The sequence below is a fragment of the Microtus pennsylvanicus genome, chromosome 9, assembly GCF_037038515.1.
Source record: "Microtus pennsylvanicus isolate mMicPen1 chromosome 9, mMicPen1.hap1, whole genome shotgun sequence".
In the NCBI taxonomy this organism is placed as follows: Eukaryota; Metazoa; Chordata; class Mammalia; order Rodentia; family Cricetidae; genus Microtus; species Microtus pennsylvanicus.
Genome location: NC_134587.1, coordinates 40,430,770 through 40,453,280, shown reverse-complemented (window position 1 = coordinate 40,453,280; position 22,511 = coordinate 40,430,770). Strand labels below are relative to the sequence as shown.

Genomic DNA, 22,511 nt, shown 5'->3' with positions numbered 1-22,511 from the left:
AGCTGTTTGCTGTGTGTCCAGGTGGACAGTGTTATTCTGAGTAGTTCAGCACCTGCTGGGTGAGGGGTGGCCTGTGAAGTGTGGGTCTACATACTCTGGGATGTTTTCCAGGAAAAGCATGAAGGTAACATGACTTCTTGTTTCACAGGTGATCTTAGATTTGATTCCATATGAAAACATCGTGGTGAGCCGAGCACTGGATAGGGACAAAGCGTTTCTGGGGACACTTGGCATTTCTTCGGTTCCTTCCTGTTACCTGATTTACCCAAATGGGTCTCATGGACTGGTTAATGTGTAAGTGCCAGTTTATATAATGAGTAGATGAGCACTCAGTAAGGTCTGTGGAGACTCATACTTCATTGGCATACTGAATAAAGGCCCAGAGTCCACATGACAGACTAGGTGGCCAAGATGCAAGGCCACCTTTCCTGACCTGTTGTGACCATGTTCCAGACTCCAGGATCTGGGGTGGTCATTGCCTCTGGTTGTTTCTGTGGGTTTCTGCACAGACCTCAAAGTGCAACAGGTGTCCTTCTATGCTAGTCTGGGCTTTGGGTTGTGTCTTTTGTAGCCAGCAAACCCCGTTTAGAGTGAAAGGTGGGGGTGTGCACTAGATACCCAGTCAGTAAAGTGACCATGAACAAAGCTTCAGAAAGCAAAATCGATGAGAAAGTTAACCAGAGTTCTAAGGCTGCAGGAGAGCCTTCCCAAAGTCTCAGTTACACGTCATAATTCTTTGGCTTTGCGAAGGAAGGGTTGTGTGGCAGAGTACTTGGTTAGCATGCAGGAAGCCTAGGTTTGATCTTAGCACTGCATAACTAGGCATGGTGGCAATACCTGTAACTCCAGCATTTGGGAGGTAGGCAGAAGGATCAGAAGTTCAAGGTCATCCTTGGCTACATAGGGACTACATGAAACGCTCTCTCAAAAAGGAAAAGAAAAAAATAGAAACCCAGGGCACCCAAGGTCATGGAGCTACTTGGGATGGGCCCTGAGCAGCTGGGCTGCCCTCACAGTTACCCAGTAACTGCAGTTGGGTTCTGAAGACTGATGTATGTACATGTAGCACCAAGAGTGTCACATGTGCAGCCTCTCACACAAAGCCTTGGTAATACTTTACAATAACATGACTGCATTCTTTGTGGAAATGACACTGAGCTCTGGGTGGCTCCTGAATGGCAGAGAGCTTGGGATTGGCCAATCCCAGGCCTGGCCTCCAGATATGGTTCAGCTGGCTGAGCAAGCATGTCATGAAGGCCCCTCTGGCACATAGGTGGGATGAAACTCGTTTTGGCAGATGCTCAAACAGCTTTACAAGCATCTTGCTGTCCCAGAAAGTGTGGATGAGCTGTGGTACTTACTGTAGCTACGTCCGTGATTTTTCTGGATTTGGTGTTCTGTCTTCTCATCTCAGATGGGAGGGCAGCTCCTGAGGCCCAGCTGAGGTGAGTGTCCTTCACCACCTCTGTCAGTGTATGCACAGGGTGAATAGCGTGTGAGGCTTGAACAGCTCTCCTCCAAGCTATGGCCTGGAGAGGCTGCAAGGTCTCAGAGGACAGCCATAAAATCATCCCCTCCTTCCTTTCACAGCGCAAAGCCTCTTCGATCATTTTTCTCCTCTTATCTAAAATCTTTGCCAGATGTGAGGAAAAAGTCACTTTCCTTGCCTGAGAAGCCCAACAAAGAAGAAAATTCAGAGGTTATGGTTTGGGAAGAATTTGACAGGCAAGTATGAGTGGGACTGGGTCAGCTGAGAGGCTGCCCTCTGGGGCCACTCCCTTAATCTGCCTCTACCTGGGAATGGTGGGGGAAACAAGAGGGGCCTTGTACAGGAAATCAGGACATATCCTTCCTCACTTCTCACTGTTCCTCTCAGGGCCAAGCTGTACTCCGCAGACCTGGAGTCGGGACTTCACTACCTGCTGAGAGTAGAGCTGGCTGCCCACAAGTCCCTGGCTGGAACTCAGCTAAAGACATTCAAGGACTTCATGACTGTTCTTGCCAAGGTGTGGCTAGTTCTGCTCAGCCAGTAATATGAGGTCCCGTTTAGTATGGACTTGGGTCATCTGTCTGTTGATGTGGATGGTTGGCTAGCCTAGACCCCCTGGTATTGACTGGTATTTGCCTGTGAGGGAGGGGAAAAAGAGGCTGAGAAGAGGAGCAGAGCACACTGAGCGCTGACTTTCCCACTTAGCTTGGGGCAGTCAGCAGGCTGAGGGAAACAGTAGGTGAGACATGAGGCATGGGTGGATTGTACAGATAGCAAAGGCAGCTTCAGAATGGGGTTCTAGGAGAGTCAGGTGTCCAGGGAAAGTCATGACACAACACAGCCTAGGTCCTGCCATGCCAGAGTCAGGTTGAAGAGCAGCATAGCCATAGTCTCCCAGAAGTCATGTGAGGAACTTTGTTCCGTGCATAGGTGCTGAACAGGACTAAAGAGAAGATGAAGGGACACCTAACAGAGCTAATGCAGGAAGGCCACTAGGTGTGTACTCTGTGGCTGTTCAGCCCTGGTAGGAGGGCTCCTAAGGGGTTGGAAGAGAGATTCTGAGCTAGTAGTTTCAGGTGACTGGCTCCTGAAGAACAGGACTCATGTTATACAGGGTGGGAAGGAGCAGGTAGAACTCCAGAAGACAGGGCAGCATGCTTGACATTCTCAGAAGACCTCCTAGATGGGCTGGGACCACCTTTAGTGTTGAGTAGTACAGGCTAACGCTCTGGTAGCTGGCAGGAGGGTGAGAAGTGTCAGGCTTAGTTCCCTACCAGATGTTCATCTTCAGTGCCCAGAGCTGGAGAGGAGGATTGCCCTGCCCTTTGGGAATGAACATGAGCCCTCCTGTTGGTTGTAACAGCCCCGTCTGGTCTGGCTGTGGTCCTGCTGCTTTCTGGCCTTTCAGATACCTCCACCACCACTATTGGCACAAGTGCAATATTAGATCCACCGTACCTTGTACTGTGTACAGATGAAGCAAGGTATTTTATAGGCCTTCTTTCACTAAATGAAAAGTTCCATAGGCTGTGCTCCAAAGCTACAGAGAGACCCTGTCTCGAAAAACCAAAAAAAAAGTCCCTGATAGGACTGCTTTTGTCTAGCTAGTTAGATTGTAAACATTTACATTTATAGTGTAATTCAGAAAAACAAAGGAAGTAGGGTTTCTATTTCAAGGAATAATGGGTCAAATATTTCAGTGAATACTGCTAGGTATTTAGCCCACTGTGCTGCTCAGGATTTGAGATGGCACTGGATGACTTTGTTCTTTAAAAGTGTGTCCAGCTAGGTTTGGTGGCACACACCTATGATCCCAGCACTTGGTTGGCAGAGGCAAGCAGATCTATGCAAGTTTAAGAACAGTCTAGTCAGCCGGGCAGTGGGGGTGCACACCTTTAATCCTGGTACTCAGGAGGTCTACAAAGTGAGTTCCAGGGTAGACTTCAAAGCTATGCAGAGAAACCCTGTCTTGAAAAACAAACCAAAAAAAAAAAAAAACAAAAAACAAAAAAGGATAGTCTACTTTTGAGTTCAACGTCAGCCTGGGCTACATAGAGAAAACCCTGTCTTCAAAACAAAAAGCTAAACTGTGTGTTTCACTAGACCTGCTATCCTGGAGTGACTTCCAGCCAGAAGACTCACCCAGGCATATAGTTGTGGGCTTACAGGAATTAACCTTGTCTCAATGGGTATGCCTCTCTGCATATTGCCCTTCTGCCCTTCTTTCAGCCAGCTCTGGTGTTTGAAGATGTGTGGTATGATGGTAACAGCTCCTTAAATCAAGACAAAAAGTTACAGTTGTAAAATTTACTTAACATCTAAGAACAAATTCAATGCTGCTTCCCTGATCTTGTTACTTTGTAAACAATGTATAAAATATAGCCAAAGAAGCCTTTATCTTTGCACATGTAATAAGGGAACAATATACTATCCAAAGAGAACAAAACCACCAGGTTTCTCTTAGCTACTCGCTCTCCAGGCTCCTGTATGTCATCACTGCCTGTGGTGGGTCTCTGTTCCCACACATCTGTAGGGCAGTTGGTTAAGAGACAAGAAGAGAAACTGTTGGAACTGAAGAATTGCAGAAAGACAGGATAAGTATGCAGGTGGTGCCTTCTGGAGGGCCACTGAGCCCTTGATGGCTTGGTAATATACCATACCCCCTGTCTGACATTGTGAAATAGCCATCTGCTGTCCCCCTAGTTCTTGAAGAACTCCCAATTGTCGGCTGGCCCTCAGGCTGAATCCTTTTCCTTAAAGAACTGTCTGAGGCAGGGCATGTGTGGTGTGGGGCTTTGACCCTGCTTTGTGGACTTTGCCACGAGGTCATAGCTCTCCATACTGCTTTCAAACTTTGGGAGGTAGTGGCAGTTTTTCTCAACATCTTATAGGATGGGTTCTTCTTCTCTTAGCTGTTCCCCGGCCGACCACCAGTCAAGAAGCTTTTGGAGACACTGCAGGAGTGGCTGGCCAACCTTCCCCTGGACAAGATTCCGTACAATGCCATCCTAGACCTAGTCAACAACAAAATGCGGGTAAGTCCCAGCCCTGGCCATGGCTAGTATAAATCCTGCCATTTTCCTTCACCTCACAAGTCTCCTCCTCCTGCTCTGGCCTAGGACCCAGAGTCTACAGAAAGGAAGAGTAAATCTATTCACCTGTGGTGTCTCCCTGGCTTTGTTGTCAGTGCTTGTTTCCCACAGCACCGGCCCCGTCTCTCTGCTTGGAGATAGCCCCTCTCCCTGTATAGAAAGCCTGTGTGGAGAAGCCTCATGTCCCTAGGTAAAGAAGCCCCCATCCCTCGGTAGAGATGCCTCATGATTTTTGCTATTCCTGTTTCTGTGATGACTTCATGTCCACTTCTTACCTCAGTAATACTGGTAGGTTATTCTGAAGGCTTCAATTTTAGGGCAGCTCGCCAAGAACACACTGTGAGCGCTGCCCTCAAGCAGCGCAGCACCCGGGGCTTTCGGTTTCTATGTTGTTGTTTGATTCTTTTGTTTGTTGAGATTGTGTCTCATGTAGTCCAGGCTGGCCTCAAACTTGAGATTCTCCACTCTTAGCCTTCTAAGTGCTGAGATTGTAGGCATGCAGCAAGAAGCTTTGATAAATACATACCCTTGTATGATCATCTCCCCAATCAAGGCCCAAGGCATCCTGCAGCTGGTGTTAATTTTAACACTTGTCTTGTATTCTTTGTGAATGTTTTCCCTTTAGATTTCTGGAATCTTTCTTACCAGCCACATAAAGTGGGTGGGATGTCAAGGAAGCCGATTGGAGTTGAGGGGCTACCCATGCTCCCTCTGGAAACTGTTTCACACTTTGACGGTTCAGGCCTCCATCCATCCAGAAGCGCTGGTTGGCACAGGTAACATCTGCCTAACCGAGCTGGCATAAGTGGCCTTCTCTACTCACTGTCTAGTTCCAGTGCATGGCATGTGCTACCATAAGTACCTTCAAGATTTTGCTTTGCTGTCTATGAGATGTCGGGGCAGAGAACATGCCAAGTCTGGAGGTGAGCATCTCAGAATTTAGACACCATGAGCACAACCTGCCTCTATGTGGAAGGCAGTAGGGAGAGTTCTATACCCTTTGCCGCAACAGCTTTATAAAAAAGAAACCACTAAGAAGACAGACCAGCCAGGAATCTTTGTATGTAAACTCACCTTGCTTTACTCAGGAAAATTAGGCAAGTGAACCCTGCTTAGTACGGTATATTATTTGTCATTTGTTCTAGAACAATTTAGCCTCAAATTTAGCAGCTTAAAACATCCTACTTTGGGGCTGGAGAGATGAGTCAGCAGTTAAGAGCACTGGCTGCTCTTCCAGAGGACCTGGGTTCAATTTCCAGCACCCACATGGCAGCTCACAACTATCTGTAATTCCAGTTCCAGAGTATATATAGGCAAAATACCAGTGCACATTAAATAAATAAATCTTAAAAACAAACTCGTACTATCATAGTCTTACAGTTTGTGAGTCAGGAAATTTGACTGTGGCTTAACCTGGATCCTCGGCTTCAGGATAATAAGATCCATTTCAACTTGGGATAGCCCCCCTACCCTGCTTTCTCAGTGCCTGCTGTCTGCTCCTCTGAGGTCCGCTCAAATCTTGGCAACTGGCTTAGTAGAAGGGAGCCAGCAGAAGGTGACACTCAGCACTTCTGTCATCTTGGTCACACTGGGCCCACTCTGCTTCCCAGGGAACAAGAACCTGTGAGTCTTGAGTCTCAGAGGCAGGGACCAGGGACAGTCCCAAAGGCTGCCTGCCACACGGAGTTGAAAACTACAAACCTGAGGATAAGGACTGCTAGCTGTCAGTGACAACAGAGCAAGATGAGAATTACATCTGTTCTCTTCACATCCTCTGTGGATCGAGCCCTGGAGCTGTGGAGCAGTGTTTGCCTCTCAGCCCTGGTGCTTTAGTCTCTTCGGTCCACACTGTCACTCATGCTGATACTAAACCTTAGTGGGCTCCGTGGGCTCCAATATGCCTTCTAGTAGCTTCATAAAATTCTTAAAACTGCGGTGTGGTCAAACACCCACCGTTTTACTTGCTCATGTTTGAATGGGTCTTCTATTTCTAGGCATGGGCTTGTTTGTGTGGGTGTCTAGTGGTAGCTGGCCATCCAGGGCAGGGAGCTGGGATTAACTTACTCCTGAAGGCCACCCTCAGCTGGTGTAGGAGTTCCTTCTGCTTGTGTGTTGCTTTTATTGGTTAATGAATAAAGAAACTGCCTTGGCCTAGTTGATAGGGTGGAACTTAGGTAGGCGGAGAAGACAGAACTGAATTCTGGGAGGAAGAAAGCAGAGTCAGGAGAGAGATGCCATGGAGCCAACAGAGACAGACATGCCGAATCTTTCCTAGTAGGCCACGAACTCATAGTGATATACAGATTAATAGAAATGGGTTAAATCAAGATGTGAGAGTTAGCCAATAAGAGGCTAGAACTAATGGGCTAAGCAGTAATTCATTAATACAGTTACTGTGTGATTATTTTGGTTCTGGGTGGCCAGGATGAACAAGCGGCCCTCTCTCCTCCTACACTCAGCTTTCTAGCAGGTGGTGCCAAGATCAGGAAGGACCCTAAAGGCCTTGGCAGGTTGTCATTGAGCCATATCCTGTTTGTACAGACTGAACTCAGAGATAGGGAAGTGAACCTACCTCGTCACAGAGGCATCTAAATCACTTTGCAAAAGGGTATGTCCAGGAGGGGAGAGGATTGGTTAGTCTCAATCACATTCCCATGGGAATCAGGAGAAAGAGGAACACACACTAGGGAGAAACCCCAGAAGCAGTCCAGACACTGAGGTCAGACCCAGGGCACTATGTAATTTAATGCTTCAGGACTACTAAAACGGGCTGACTCCAGAGATCTCTTGTCTATTTGGAGAAAGTTCTGTGGAAAAAGGAAGTGAGTGCTGACCCGCCGTTCTCCTGCTATGCTAGCTCCTCAGAGCACTGCTGATGTTTGCTCAAGGAAGGATGCTTCAAGACAGTTTGAGACAGCCAGAGACACAGGCCCTTAGACACACGCTTGATGTCTGCATGACAGAGCACATTCAGGCAGGCATCTGCAGCACTTTCTCCTCTTGACACACCTGACGCAGCCCTGAGGAGAGTAGTCTCCTGCCGCTGGAATTGGGTCAGTCGAGGAGCAGGATTAAGTCTTCGATATTTTCTTTTCTCGCTGCTGATTTAAACCCGTCTACTAAAGTGCTGACTACATGGTCTAACCCTCCCCCAGGTAGTGGTTTATGGTTCTTGTCCACTTTAAAGATTAGGACTGGAGCGAGCAGTGGTTTGGTGGGAAGAGGGGGGATTACTGTGATGTGAGGCAGATGTTTGGAGATCTGTGGGGAGAGGAAGCAAGGCAGGCTGGCTACAAGAGCAGTAATGGCGTCTCACACCGGGCATTGCCCAGCTACCTATCGGCATATTCAGAGCCAGCACGAACAGTGGTATGCGGATTTGTACATCCCAGATACAAAGGTTCTAGTGTAACTCCCCGTTGTCCAAGAGCTTCTTGTTGACAGACACCTGGGTCAGCGCCTATTGAGAAGCAGACATCCATGCAGGCTGCTGTAGATGGAAAGCCTCCCTCCGTAGTGGGAAATGCATTTTCTGTTCAGTCACTGTCCTGCCTGTCTGTGATACTGGTCTGTTACTTCTATGCTCATCTGCATTGGGATGCAACCCAGCCTCGTACAGTTCGGTTGCTTGGCTCAGGCTGCTTGTTTCTACCTTTAGGATGAATTGCTTTCTGAAAATGCTGTAACCCTTCATATCTGCTGCTTCTATCTATGTCTAGGAACCCTGTGTCGCTGGGAACTATGGCCCTAGATGCTAGATGGTTGCATTTTAAAACCACCAGCAGCCGGGTGGTGGTGTTGCACACCTTTAATCCCAGCATTTGGGAGACAGAGGCATGAGGATCTCTGAGTTTGAGGCAAGCCTGCTACAGAGCAAGTTCCAAAACAGCCAGGACTTCTTAGAGAAATCTTGTCTCAAAAAAACAAAACAAAACAAAACAAACAAAAAACTCTACCAGTTAAATGTGGTGGTTTTATATTCCTATAATTCCAATACTCAGGAGACTGAAGCAGGAGGATAGCCTTGAATTCAAGGCCAGCCTGAGCTCTTTTGCAAGTCCTAGGCCAGCCTGGGTGGCATAGCAAGATGCTGTTTCCAAAAAATCAAAACAAACAAAAGAATAAAACTGTCACCATTTGGAGAGGCTCAATACTGTGGAAAGAGTGCAGCCTTTGCCAACCTGTTTCCCTGTTCATCCTCCAAAAGGGAGCCCCAGCAGCTGGCCGCCTGGTAACTGTTGATGCTCATCTGATGAAGGAAGATTGTACATAGCCATATTTGCTCTTGGGCCTGGCTCTGTGGATTCTGAAGCAGGATGGCCCTGGGCTCAGAGTGACAGCCTCATCTCCACAAGCAACTCTTGGAGGGATTACAAAGCAGGAAAGTGCTGACAGCTGTCAGCTTGGCAGATCCTAAGGGAAACATACTCTTTGGAGTTAGGCTACTCTTTGGTCATGAGGTCAAGGGCAGAGACAACCAGAGGCATGGCAGAGGAATGTTAGAATATCCCTTTTAAGGCTTATGGGGATTGAGACGTCTGGATTATTGGGGTTTGTTTCTCTCGATATTGGCACCCATACTAGCGTTGTATGCCCAGTGTGATTTCTACTCTCCTCATGCAGTGGGAGCAGACTTCACACTCCCAGTTGCCCTTTGGTATCGGGGAACCCATGCCATAGATCCTCTGTGGGGACACTTGGAGCCACTCCATGCTCCTGGATGCTACCTGAGTCTTCCTGTTTGAGCCATGTGACAGGTCCGGGGTTTGGTAATCTGTAGGCTTGCATCACTGATGGCCTTCTTCCTTCTTCAGGTTTTGAAGATGACCCCCAGGCTGTGCTGCAGACCATAAGGAGATACATTCACACGTTCTTTGGGTGTAAAGAATGTGGTGAGCATTTTGAGGAAATGGCTAAGGAGTCCATGAATTCTGTGAAAACCCCAGACCAAGCTGTCCTCTGGCTTTGGAGAAAGCACAACATGGTGAACAGCCGCCTGGCAGGTACGAGGCCTGCCACTTCCTTGCTGTTCCGACACTAGCCAGCACATACCTTGAGCCTGGATTTGGAGGGTCCAGCCCACTTCAAGGCTGCCAAGGGTGCCTGATCAGTGTATTTGGGTACAGTAATATTGGTTCCCTCTCGCCACTGCTTGTTCTGGGCGTCTCAGGCCACTGTATCCTGTTGGCTTTGGGGTTCTTTCAACCATATCTCCCCCTCTCTTTTACCCCTCCCCAACTTTACCACCAGTAATTCTGAACTCTGGGGTGGGGGGGGAGCTATAGAAATTTTACTAAACATTTTTAGTGTCTTTAAAATATGTTTCCAGGGGTTGGAGATTTAGTTCCACTTGTAAAATTCTTGCTATACAAGCATGAGGATCTTAGTCAATGTCTTAAAAAATCTGCGCCAGGTGATGCACATCTTTAATCCCAGAATTTGGGAGGCAGAGACAGGAGGATCTCTGTGAGTTCAAGGCTAACCTGGTCTACAGAGGGAGTTCCAGGACAACCAGGGCTCCACAGAGAAACCCTGTCTCACAAAACTAAAACCTGTGCGCAGCAGCACATCTATAATTCTGGAGCTAGGGAGGAGACAGCCCTGGATCTTGTTGGCCAGTCTAGCCCAATCAAATCTGCAAACTTCAGGTTCAGTGAAAGACCCTGTGTCAGAACCTAAGATCCTCAGGGAGTAATTGAGGAAGACCTTCTACCAGAATGTGTACACACTGACACACACAGTCATGTCTATGTGCACACAAGTCTCAAGTTGTTAAGCAAACCTCACAAAGTGATTTTGTTTTAAGAAAACTAAATAGAGGGCACTTGTAGTCTGTCAGAGTTAAGTAATTCCTTCTATTCCAAAATCAGTGGCAGATTAAAATTAGACTTAAGAGTAATTCTACTGAGAAATGAATTTAATAGAGATGAACGGAAAATGTCGCTAAACTCTTGGTTTTTGTTTAATCCGCTGTATTATAAAACATATTACAAGTAAAGCACTAAAGAAAATTGGTTTTTCTTGGCACCAGAAGCAGACGGTGCCTTTCGTGTGGCGGATTTGCTTTGTCTCAAGGCGCTGCTGCGTGGCCCTTGTAAAGGGATTTCTCCCTAAGCCCTCCCAGCTCCCCCCTGCCCCTCCACCAGCTGGGCCTGCCCAGTCCAGGGCCCTGCTGTCATTTGTCCCCAACCCCGAGTGCCCACATCATGAGGCCACAGTGGAAAGGGGCTGTGTAGGCTGATGTGATGTTGCTCATAAGATTCCTCACCTGCTCCTCAGTCTCACCACCAGCCTGGGGTTTGGGCTCCAGGACAGCCAGGCCTGTTATACAGAGAAACCCTGTCTTGAAAATACCAAAGGGGTTGGGGAGGAAGACACACAAGGTAGAACTTCATGGACCCATGAAAGAGGGAGGGTCTAGGCGAGTTACAACAGAATGCAGGGTCCCTCCTTTGTGTGCAGATGTGGTCGCTTGCCAGAGAGAAGAGGCATGCATTGGGTACCCAGGAGCAGGGGAAGGAGGGACACAGGGACACAGCTAGTGGTGGATGGGGTGAGGCCTAGCATCCTATGGCTGAAAGGTTTCTCTGTGGTTCTCTCCTTGCCTCCCACCTAGGCCATCTGAGCGAGGATCCCAAGTTCCCAAAGGTTCCATGGCCTACTCCAGACCTCTGCCCAGCCTGCCATGAGGAAATTAAAGGTCTGGACAGCTGGAATGAGGACCAGGTGCTTGTGTTCCTGAAGCAGCACTACAGCAGGGGCAACCTGGTGGATACCTACTCTGTGGACCAGGGCAGGCCTGGTGACAGGGAGCAGGAAGAGGGTGAAGGTCTTAACCCCTCAGGGAAGCCCTGGGGACGTCAGGATGCTGAGAGTCTCCGTCCACCCCACATGCTGGGCCCCAGAATTGACCTTTCCAAGAGCCTGCACCACAGGCTGGATCTAAAACTCCAGAGCCCCCAGGGGCTCCAGGCACTTGAAGAAGCCAAGGCAGCTGTGCCCTTCCTTGGGGTTGGCTTCTCCAGCCTGGATATGAGCCTCTGTGTGGTGCTCTATGTGGCCTCCTCCTTGTTCCTGATGATAATGTATTTCTTCTTCCGAGTGAGGTCCAAGCGATGGAAAGTTCGGCTCTACCACCCAGTTGTGTAGAGCACCTGGGACAGCCATGGACACAGAAGAAGCCTTTGAAATCACCCGTGTACCTGCAGCTTTAATGTTGGGATCAGGGATTTTGGAAATGTGCCCAGCATGGTGCCTGGAGGAGCATGTTTTGTTTTGTTTCGTTTCGTTTCGTTTTGACTGGAACATTTTGCCTTGCTGGTACCTTGTCCTCACCTTCCCAGCCTCCATGTCAGCCTTGTGTGTATTTGCCCTTGTAGGCCAGAAGGAGGCAGGTCCAGCACATAGCCATCCACGTTGCTGCTCTCTCATGAGGCCTCGCGTCCACGTCTACAGTGGCCAGTGATGAACAGCCAAAGCACAGAGGCCTCCAGACTTCACACACCCTGCCACAGATGTGAGCTGTGTAGCTGTTCCTTCATAAGCCTCAGGTGCTTTCATGGGAGCTCAGGGTGCTCTGAGGTTGAGCAGGGAGGTCTGGTCACCTTGTGGGATTCATGTCCTAGAGGCCACTGAGTTGTTTTGTGGCTTCTCTGTTTCTTACGAAATAAGGTTGGGAGTGAGACACTTAGAAGCTCAGAAAGGGAAGGGTGGTGACAGTAGATAGGAGGGCCGTCTCAATCAGGCTGTAGCATAATTCTGCTCCTACATGGTGGGGTTCTGCCCAAAGCACAGTGGTGAGCATTGGTCTGTTGGGAGAGTTTTCATCTCTGGGAAGCCTCTAGAGCCCCTGTCATGTCTCATGTACACTGCAGAAGGCACTGGTGGGGGCACAGGATGTTGGGCACATGCAATGGCCCCTGCATACAAAGCTTCCTGGCCTTTAGGGCGACTTTAAAACAAACCAATTAAAATTATTTAAATGTATTATTTGTAAAATCCCAAAACACTGAAAGGTAAACTTGTGCCTAAAGACTTTTTTAAAAACATAGACTAAGACTACATTTATGGAGACATTCCTGCTGAGACCTGTCATGGCTCAGGAGTTTCTTTTTATTTGGATAAAGCAAGCTAGCTCTGTGTGTGCATGTGTGTGTTTGATGAATGTGTGTACCTCTGTGAACCCACAAGGGTGTGACTTGGTTAGTTAAATATACATTCCACTTTGCATATTCAATATTTTATATTTGCGTCCTTCCCAATGACAGCTGATCATGTGGGTATCATTTAAGACCCTGTATTATCAATGTTTCTGCTGCCACTTAAAAAAAAATGGACAGCTGTCTCCTTGGTCTGTTGTTACCCTCCTTCCATCACATGGGAGAATCATGCCTGTTGGGGCAGGCTTAGCCTAGGTCCAGCCACTTGAACTTCTTGCTTCACTTCCCTGTGGCAGGAGGTTTCTTTGAAACCTGGAATCCTGTGCTTTTAAAAAAACAAACAAATGAAAAAGAAAAAAAAATGAGCTTGTCCGTATTGGTAGCTGTGTGTCTAGGTTGTTGGGACACCATTGGTCTGTCAGCTTTAAAACCAGGCCTGTGTAAGCACAGCTCCAAAGAGAAATACTTTGAGGCCATGTTAAACTGCATCTGGGGACATTGTTGAGCGTGACTTCTGTAACTGTGACCCCAGGGCTGCCACAGTACCACACAAGGCCTGACATGCTGATGTTTGAAGAAGCCCACACTGGGCAGAGCCTACTTTCAGCTGCTCTTGTAGAGTCCCAGGTCATCCCTTCTGGGGGACAAACTTGCCACATACATCCCTGTTTGGACTGCCCATTCTGCGGTGAGAAGGTTTGCATTTCTCCTCCAGGACCCTGCTCAGCCCTGGGATCTACCTTTAGACCAGGTGTACGGTCTGTTCTACGGTCTGAAGTATTAAGAGATGGATATAGTAGTTCAGTAATTTAAATGTTTATTTATTTTTATTGCAAAGATTTTGATTAAAAAGCCAGTTGGCATGAAAATGTCAATGAAATTTCTTACCTGTAAAGAAAGGGTACATTTTGTATTTAAGTAAACTCTACTGTGCACATTTTAAGAATAAAGAAATCTGATATTTAATAAAGCTGTTAACAGTTTGTTTGTTTTTTTTAATTTGAGAAGCTTTATGTTAAGCTGAATTCAGGGAGTGCTCTAAGCCCTTTGCCCCCTTCTAGTTTGCAGTCCCAACTCTGAAATTCTAGAATTTCTTGTGTAAAAAAGCTAGAGGCTTTGGGGCAGACAGCTCAGAGGCCAAGAAGAAATGAAGAGTGAGAATGTACTGTGGCTGAGAGTTGCGGATCCTGCATCCTTGTTAACAAAGTACAGAGATCAGGGCAAGTGCACCCTCACGCTGATTCTGAACCCACAGAGTTGCTCCTAGCTGCTAGAGCCTGGGGGGACCAACCAACCCAGGAGCTGCTGAGGCTCTCACCAAGTTTCCCTTCTGCTCTTTGTCCCTGCTCTGTCATCTGGGGCAGCTTGTGGATAGGAGATTGCCCTGCAGGGATCTGGGAGCTTCTGTGAGGAGCCTTGCAGTAGCAGGTGGGTTTGCACACATGACCGTTTTCTAGAGGTGGGAATTGGAGAGGAGGGTCTAAAATCTGCCTGCGGAGTACTGGATACAGGTGGTTGAGTATGGAAGGTTCAAAAGGCCACCAGCAGCAGTTGGAGGCCTCTGACCTGTGCCTGTAGCAGACAGCCTTTGGACCTAGAGTTTACTCCATCAGAGGACAAAGCTCCAGGCTAACAACCCTGAGGCTCCCAAACCCGTATACTGCAAACTCGGCGCCTCCAGCCAAGGCATAGAGCAGAGCAAGTTGGAGCCGCTAAGCTACTTTGTGGCAGGTGAAAGGAGGTCCTGGAAAAAGGTTACCACATATCGTAGACTGGTCAAACCCAGCCCTGGAGTGACGCCAGCTTGACTCCGCCTGCCCAGACCTGAAAGGGGCTAAGGGCGGGGACAGAGGAGGGGCGGGGCAGGCTAGCGAGGGGGCCCAGCACGCTAATGCCTCCTTCAGCACCGCGGACAGCGCTCGTCCAGTGCGTGGGCCAAGGCCCGACAGAAATCCAGCCCTCACCCTGCACCAACCTCTGGATTAGTGACTGCCATGCTGCTAGAAGCGGAACTCGATTGTGACCGAGAGCAGCCTGGTGCCCCCGGAGCTGCTGCTCTCTGTACCTTCAGCAGGGCTCGAGGTAAGAGTCATTGCAACATAGAGGCCTCCATGCGAGGCGGGAAGGAGAGAAAAGACAGAGTTCAGAAGAGCGGCTAGGAGGGAGTAGCATAGGAGTGACTGCAGAGAAAGAAAGTACAAGGTGATAACCGGCAGGGGGTACAGGGAGGCCACAGGGTCAAGAGTGACCCAGGAATATCTGGGGCTGGTCTGAAGTGATGTCAAGAGGGGCAGAATAAAGAACATCAAGGACCCTAGAGATCAAATGTCTCTCAGCTTCCAGAACTGCTCTGGCTTACAGCAGGGGTCCCCAGGCCAAGTCTCCCGCCTGAACTCTGATCCCCAAGGGCCATTTCATTGCCATGGACGTTAGAAAATAATGGAGGCATTGTTGGAGGCAAGCCAGATGCCCAGCAGTGTGGGGCCGCCCCTTCCCTAGTCTAGCCACACAGGTCCCCGCCCCGCAGCCTCTGTAGCAGCTGACACTCAATGGCTTACATCCCAGCTCACCCAGCGCCCATTTTACTCCAAGCTGGTGGTCTCTGACCTCCTTGGAATAAAAAGTACGGAGCAACAGGAAGAGATGAATGCAGGCACGGGGCTCTTGCCGCGGCAGCAGGTGTGCTGCCGGGAGCAGGTGGGAAATCCTGGGTTCTTGCACTCATCCTTTCCACCCCGGGCTCTTAGAGTTCACAGCCTAAGGGACAGAGACAGAGCAGGGCAAGCAGAGGAACCTGGAGGGTGGCAGGAACCTGCTGATTCCTCAAACACTTTCTGGGTGTCCCTGACAGTCGTCAGGGTCCTACTACCTACTGGGTTCTACTTATGGCTGGTGACTGCACAGCCCCATCTCCTGATTAGGTCCTGTGAGTCCTCAGTGAGGGTACATGCAAGGACAGGATGGGGTCTGGTGGGCTCACCTGTTCTGATGGGGCAAGATGTGGAAATCCAGCAGCAGGGATTGTTCTAAGCAGTGAGGCTAGATTCCAGGGTTTCCACACCTCAGCTCTCTTCCGACCTAGAGCCTTGGCTCTGTGTTCCCACAGGGAACACCAGGCCTGAGGTCCTAAAATTCGTTCCTTCTCCCTGCACTAGCTCCTGTCGGCAGTTCCAGTGGTGGGGTCCGGAAGTGTCAGAGGTGGAGAGGGGGCGTCAAGTCGGGCTCCTGGCAGCTCTACTGTGGCTTCTTTGTAGCCTTATTCCCTCGGCGGTTATCAGGTTGCCCTTCGGCTGACCAGGTGTGGTCCCCAATGCTTTCCAGCTCGGGCTGAGAGACTAAACATGAGCAATAGGAGAATGCGTTTTCCCCCTGACCCTTCTCTCAAGACCTCAGCCTTCCTGGAGCCTTAGTGAACTTGCTTCGGGGCAGGGACGAGCATCTGTGGAAAGCAGCCTTGACTGGGTTACAACGCTGTGTCCATCCTCGGGAAGTGCAAGCCCTTCGGCTTCTGGGCACCTCGGGCTCCGGGCTCAAAGGCGCACAGAGCCTGCAGTGGCCTCGGGAGCGTCTCTGCGACCCCGGCCCGGCCCCGCCCCGCGGCCCCGCCCCCCGCCGCTCCGCCCTCCGCGGGCCCGTGGCTTGGCGCCCCGAGGCCTCCCGTGGGCACAGCGCCCAGCAGCGACACGAGTCGCTCCGACGCCAGCTCGGAGTCTCTGCAGCGGTGGCCTCACCGGACCCAAGAGAAGTTCAGGGTCGGAAGGCAGCAGCACCCGGCCCCGGCCCCGGCCCCATGGAGGCTCGAGGGGAGCTAGACCCGGCCCGGGAATCGGCGAGCGGTGACCTTCTGCTGGCGTTGCTGGCGCGGAGGGCTGACCTGCGCCGAGGTGGGTGCTCGACGGAGCTGCTGCACCGACAGGCTCAGATGTCCTCGGTTTTTTTTCCCTGGCCTGTGCGCGTAGGCCGGAAGAAGCCAGGGCATTCGGGCAAGGGTTCTGGCCCAGCTAGGCAAAGGCTCCTCCAAAGTGTGTGGGGGCCCCCTGGTACAGTGTTGTCCTGGCATTTGGTCCTCGGGCTCGGGAGCCTTGATGACTCAGAAACTGTTTAGGAGAACCCAGCTCTGAGCTGGCTGAGGCCCTTGAGCTGGAGAGAGCACATGAAGCAGTTTCCAGAAGCCCAGGAATAAAGGAGCAAGAGTGTCTCCAAGGGAATTGCGTTCACCCAGTCCCTCCCCACTTTTCAGAGGGATCAGGGACAGGTCATGCTAAACCGCACATCTCCCCTGATTTGGGTCTTGGTGGCTTCACCCGCAGCTTACCAAAATTAGGCTGGTGGCCAAGACCTGTTTACAGGGGAGAGTGGGACTTGTCCGGGTCTCTAGTTTTTTGGTAGTACCAAATCTCTTCGCAGGACTTTGGTTCTGGGGAATAGGAGCGCTTCCCGGGTTTTCGGGTTAATGGGATAAAGGATGGGGAAAGGGGCAGTTAGACTGGCAGAAGGTCGGAGCAGGCGGGAAAAGGATTCTATCCCGTCTGGGGGTCGGATATGACCTACTTGCTTCTTTATTTATTTTCCGATGGTTTATGGGAGGGGTTGACCACAGGGGCTGAGAGGAAGAGGTGGGAGGGGAGGAAGAGAAAGGGAGGGGAGCTTGGTAAGCAAGGCTCCCGAGCTCTGGGAGGCTTGCTAGAGCACTGGTGGCTCCGGAGGCTCCACAGGCCCCTCCAACTCTGTGCAGGAAATTGTGCGGAGGCTGAAGTCACCATGCAACGTAAGCAAGCGGAGGTCCAGGGTGGCTTCTTTGGGGGGCTTGACCGTGGGCCATGGCTTTTGTAGGAAGCGGGCCCCGTGGGCTTCTTGGCCAAGGCGCTGTCCGTCCCTGGGTGCTGAATAGGCAGTGCCTGTCCCGCCACCCCCACTCTTTTCTGAGTATCCTTGCTGCCCTATGATGGTTCTCGTTGTGGTGATTCTGACATACTATAAACGATCTCCATGTCCACTCTTGGATATGTGGTTTTGTTTAATGCGGGACAGCATCCGTCGTAGACTCATGGCCAGTGCTAGAGGGCGGTAGGACACTTTTCCTCCTTTTCTAAGCCCTCCCACCAGCTGGAGGCCAGTCTGAAGCCAGCTTGTCTGTAGCCAGAGAGGTAAGGACACTGGCGTGGTGGGTGTGACATGGTTCTATGAGTGAGTCCTAGGTCCTGCACATGGTTCTCCCTTCTAGAAACCATTCCTAAATTATCAGGGACTCTTCATCCCATGAAAATGAAGAAGCCCCCCCCCCACCCGCAGGGTTTCCCTGGCTCCTGAAAAGCAGCTTTGGATTTCTCCAATCCGATTCTCCTGAGGCCGGAAGTCTGGTGGGGGTCGGGGATCAGAACTGAGGAGAACTTAGGTGTTGGAGGAACTGATGGTGTAGAGGGTGAAGCCACCTTCTGCACGCCTGAGCAGAAGAACAGCAAATCTACTCATAAAAAACGTAGCCAGCAGGACAGGGAACCCTGATTGCTTTTCGGGCTGGGGGGGAGACTTAATTGGGGGAGGGGGAGGGAAATGGGAGGCGGTGGCGGGGAAGAGACAGAAATCTTTAATAAATAAATAAATTAATAAAAAAACACACATTAAAAAAAACGTAGCCAGTCACTCCTAAACACCTGCAGCCACTCAGGGTGATGCCAGTGTTCGTTTATTCCTCAGAGGCTGCAGGCAGGGGCCTGGGCTGAACAGCCTCACTTGCTGGAACTCTGTGGAGTGAGGCCAAAGCTCTTCATTGAGAAAGTCACAAAGACAATAAAGTCCCGTGGGTGGCCTTTTGTCCTTGCTAGTAAGAATGTTTCCTATTTCCTGTCCCAGATTTCCAGATCACGCAAGGGGCAGGATTTTTCATTTGAGATGGACATGCCCTGTCTGATCCTGGGGACACCTTGAGGAATGGTCATTCGGCTTTAGGGGACAGCTTGGTCAGTTCTCCTGTGGTAGACACATTTCTAAGCCTATTTCCGTTTTCTTTGACAGCAGCGAGGCCTAGGGGTGCCGCAGGATACAGTATCCTTCCGTTGCCCTCGATAGCCTGTAGGGGAAGGTGTGCAGCCCTTGAAGTCTGCAGCTCTGCCAGCTGGTTCTAGCCAGTAAAGGGGCCATCACCCATCTTTGTGATCCCATGACCTGGGTTATTTTTGTACCCACAGAGATCCCGATGTGTGCCGGCTGTGATCAGCACATCTTGGACCGCTTCATCCTTAAGGCTCTGGACCGACATTGGCACAGCAAGTGTCTCAAGTGCAGTGACTGCCACATACCTCTGGCTGAGCGCTGCTTCAGCCGCGGGGAAAGCGTCTACTGCAAAGATGACTTCTTCAAGTAAGCTGCCTGTTGAATTGCTTTGCAGCATGGGGGGGAAAGGAGGCTGGGAGCAAGTTTTGCGATAACTAGGTCCCTGCACAGGTAGGGCACCCTGCGGTCTGGCTCAGCTCAGGTTGGGGCTCCCCGTGATATTTTTAAAAATCATTTTTATTTTATTGTATGTGTAACAGGCCACATGTACGTATTATGCATTATGTGCATGCCTGGTGCCCTCAGAAGATTGAGGAAGGCACCAGATCTCCTGCACCTGGAATTAGAGATGGTTGTGAGCTGCTGTGTAGGTGCTGGGATCTGAACTCTGGTCCCCTGGAAAGGCAGCCAGTGCGCTTCACCCAGCCCAGCCGAACCTCCAACCCCAGCATTACTTTTTAGGGTAATTTGTTTTGCAAATCTTGAAAAGCAGTTGTTAAGTTAAAAAAAAAAACAGAATAATCCAAATACAATTGTAGAATTGTGTGAGACATACTCCCTCTTAAAATGTGGTTTTGTTCTTTAAATATCCGGGGAGTGGGAAGTTCTGGCTTCTTGGAGACGAGGGTACTGACTCAGGTAAGGAGATGGCCCTCTAAACAGACCTTTCCCAAGAGCAGGGAGCAGGCTAGGCTACCCAGGGTGCTGTGGCTCTGCAGAAGATGCAGGAGTCTTCCTGGCCGTCCGCGGCTTTGCGACCCGCTCCGGACGAAGGAGCTGCTGTACTGCTCCATTGAACCGCACCCTGTGCATCCCGCAGGCGCTTCGGGACCAAGTGCGCCGCATGCCAGCTGGGCATCCCGCCCACGCAGGTGGTGCGCCGCGCCCAGGACTTCGTGTACCACCTGCATTGCTTTGCCTGCGTGGTTTGCAAGCGGCAGCTGGCCACGGGGGACGAGTTCTACCTCATGGAAGACAGCCGGCTGGTGTGCAAGGCGGACTACGAAACAGCCAAGCAGCGAGGTCAGTGGGCGGGGATGGCCCTCACTGCAGATGAGGGAAACTCTCAGTCCCCAAGGCTAAACGGGAATTGGTTTGGAGGCTGGGAGGTGGAGCGACCTGAAGCCCCAGGCACTAAGCAGGAGGCTCCCTGAGCCCAAGTAGCAAAAGCATCGGCGGGAACAGGAGGTTGCCCGCTTTGGGAGAATTAGCAGCCTTGACCGTGAAAAATTAGCAGTTTTGACCACGAAGGCCTAACTCACACAAACTCTTAGAATAAGGGGGGCAAGGACCTTGTCTGGCAGCGATGCCCGCCACGGCGGGTTCTTAATACAGAACCCATCTGCCTGCCCTCCGCCTTCGGCGAAGCGCTTGGGGCCACTGGCAGCCTTTGCCTGGGAGCCAGGGCACCATGGGCATCCGGAGAGCGACGCGGGGCTCTTAGGGTGAGGCTGGTGCAGCCGACCGGAGAGGGTTGGCCGGCCTCACCGTCTGTCCCGCGCAGAAGCCGAGGCCACAGCCAAACGACCGCGCACGACCATCACCGCCAAGCAGCTGGAGACACTGAAGAGCGCCTACAACACTTCGCCCAAGCCGGCGCGCCACGTGCGGGAGCAGCTCTCCTCCGAGACCGGCCTGGACATGCGCGTGGTGCAGGTCAGCGCTCGGCCGCGTCCCTCACTCCCCTCCCGGGCCCGCAGGAGAGAAGAGCCACGTGCGCTCCAAGGGCGCTGGGCGGCCACTCACCATCCCTACCCCCCAGGTGTGGTTCCAGAACCGCCGAGCCAAGGAAAAGAGACTGAAGAAAGACGCGGGCCGGCAGCGCTGGGGACAGTATTTCCGCAATATGAAGCGCTCCCGCGGCAGCTCTAAGTCCGACAAGGACAGCATCCAGGAGGGACAGGACAGCGACGCCGAGGTCTCCTTCACTGGTAAGCCCTCCGCGTTAACTAGCTGTGAACTGGGACTCTTACCCCACCCCACCCCACCCCTCGGCTGCCTTCCTGGGGAGGATCTAAGCTGTTCTTGAAGCAACAGACTGCAAGTTTGGAGGGCAGAAACTTCCACCCTCGTCTGTGGAACCCAACCTTATTTCGTACACCAAGAACACTGTTCCTATCCCTTAATATCCCCTTCTGTTTGGGGCTGTATTGTGACCTCGGGTTACTAACACAGGCCCTGGGGCCCTAAATTTCCTCCCTGGGTTCTGGCTGGAAAAGCAAGCCTCTGATTGAGATCAAAGCCTCCCTTGGAGGGTGCAACCGAAAGCGCTCCTGGTAGGGGGTGGAGGAGGAGCCAAAGGCTGTTCCGAGTTTCAACAGAGCTGGAGAGACTTTCTGACCGCTACCTTCTTTACTTAGGACAGTCTCCCTTACTCAATCCGGATAGCACGCTGCAGGAACCTCAGACCAAGGGCTGAGCTTCTCACCTGAGCTCTCTTTTCTATTGCAGATGAGCCGTCCATGGCTGATATGGGGCCTGCCAATGGCCTGTACAGCAGCCTCGGAGAGCCCACCCCTACCCTAGGCCGGCCTGTAGGAGGAAGCCTCGGCAGCTTTGCACTGGAACACGGAGGCTTGCCAGGTCCGGAGCAGTACAGAGAGCTGCGCCCAGGAAGCCCCTATGGCATCCCCCCCTCTCCTGCAGCCCCCCAGAATCTTTCCGGTCCCCAGCCTCTCCTCTCTAGCCTGGTATACCCAGACACCAACTTGGGCCTTGTCCCTTCAGGGCCCCCAGGTGGGCCCCCACCCATGAGGGTGCTGGCTGGAAATGGACCCAGCTCTGATCTGTCCACGGAGAGCAGCGGTGGTTACCCCGACTTCCCCGCTAGCCCTGCCTCCTGGTTGGATGAGGTAGATCACGCTCAGTTCTGACCGAGGCCCCCAGTTCCCCTGGCTCTAACCCAGGGGTCTTGGTGCTGGCTCTGGGTGGGCAGCTAGCCCTACCCCATCTTGTCCATTCCAGGGACCTCTGCGGGAAGGACAGAGTTCCCAAGTGGGAGATTAGGGACTGCCCTATTGCCAGGCTCCCTGGCTCCTCCCTGGGCCTGTGGGGTTCCTTGGCCACAAGGGTGGCCTGCCTGGTGGCTGCCCACAGGCCAGTGACTCTTGACCACATTTTGTAAGCATTTCTCTCCCTTTATGAACCAGTTAACCGGGCCCTTGCTACTGTTTCCAACAAGGTGAGAGACCCAAGCCCTGGCCCTAAAGTCCTGGCAGAAAACAATGGTGACAACTTGTTTCATTGCTTTGATGAAACTTGGTTGGGGACCATGCTTATGTCTTCCCCTGCCACTGACAAAACCTGGGAGCAGACCTCGGCTGACAGCTCTCCCTCCCTGGAGTCTCCAGATCTTTCTGCTCTGGAATGCACTGAGGAAGAGGAGCTTTCTGAAGTCCCTTCTCCAGGGTGGAGTCTTTAAATGTGAGAGCAGTTCCCTTTTCTCCTAAGGCACAGCCTCTCTCTGGAGCAGAACGGAGTCGCGCGCCAATGACAGAT

The 22,511-nt window shown here is 51.3% G+C and overlaps 2 protein-coding genes across 3 annotated transcripts in view; both read left to right on the top strand.

Annotated features, from left to right (window-relative positions):
- Positions 1-13,710, top strand: part of Qsox2 (quiescin sulfhydryl oxidase 2) — a 30,629-nt gene extending 16,919 nt beyond the window's left edge. Inside the window, exons 6-12 of the mRNA XM_075985456.1 lie at positions 149-294; positions 1,591-1,725; positions 1,877-2,006; positions 4,402-4,524; positions 5,207-5,357; positions 9,396-9,584; positions 11,198-13,710. Coding sequence (XP_075841571.1) covers positions 149-294; positions 1,591-1,725; positions 1,877-2,006; positions 4,402-4,524; positions 5,207-5,357; positions 9,396-9,584; positions 11,198-11,730 — 1,407 coding nt within the window. The 3' untranslated portion in view covers positions 11,731-13,710. The remainder of the gene's footprint in view (positions 1-148; positions 295-1,590; positions 1,726-1,876; positions 2,007-4,401; positions 4,525-5,206; positions 5,358-9,395; positions 9,585-11,197) is intronic.
- A 1,024-nt stretch (positions 13,711-14,734) lies between these two features.
- Positions 14,735-22,041, top strand: Lhx3 (LIM homeobox 3). 2 transcript variants are annotated; one of them, XM_075985458.1, is made up of 6 exons: positions 14,735-14,822; positions 18,929-19,100; positions 19,834-20,036; positions 20,518-20,669; positions 20,776-20,944; positions 21,465-22,041. In XM_075985458.1, the coding sequence occupies exons 1-6, from the start codon at positions 14,735-14,737 to the stop codon at positions 21,884-21,886; spliced, it is 1,206 nt and encodes a 401-aa protein (XP_075841573.1). In that variant the 3' UTR covers positions 21,887-22,041. The 2 variants fall into 2 exon arrangements, with proteins under 2 accessions (XP_075841573.1, XP_075841572.1); XM_075985457.1 differs by lacking the exon at positions 14,735-14,822 and adding an exon at positions 16,531-16,624.
- The last annotated feature ends 470 nt before the right edge of the window (positions 22,042-22,511 follow it).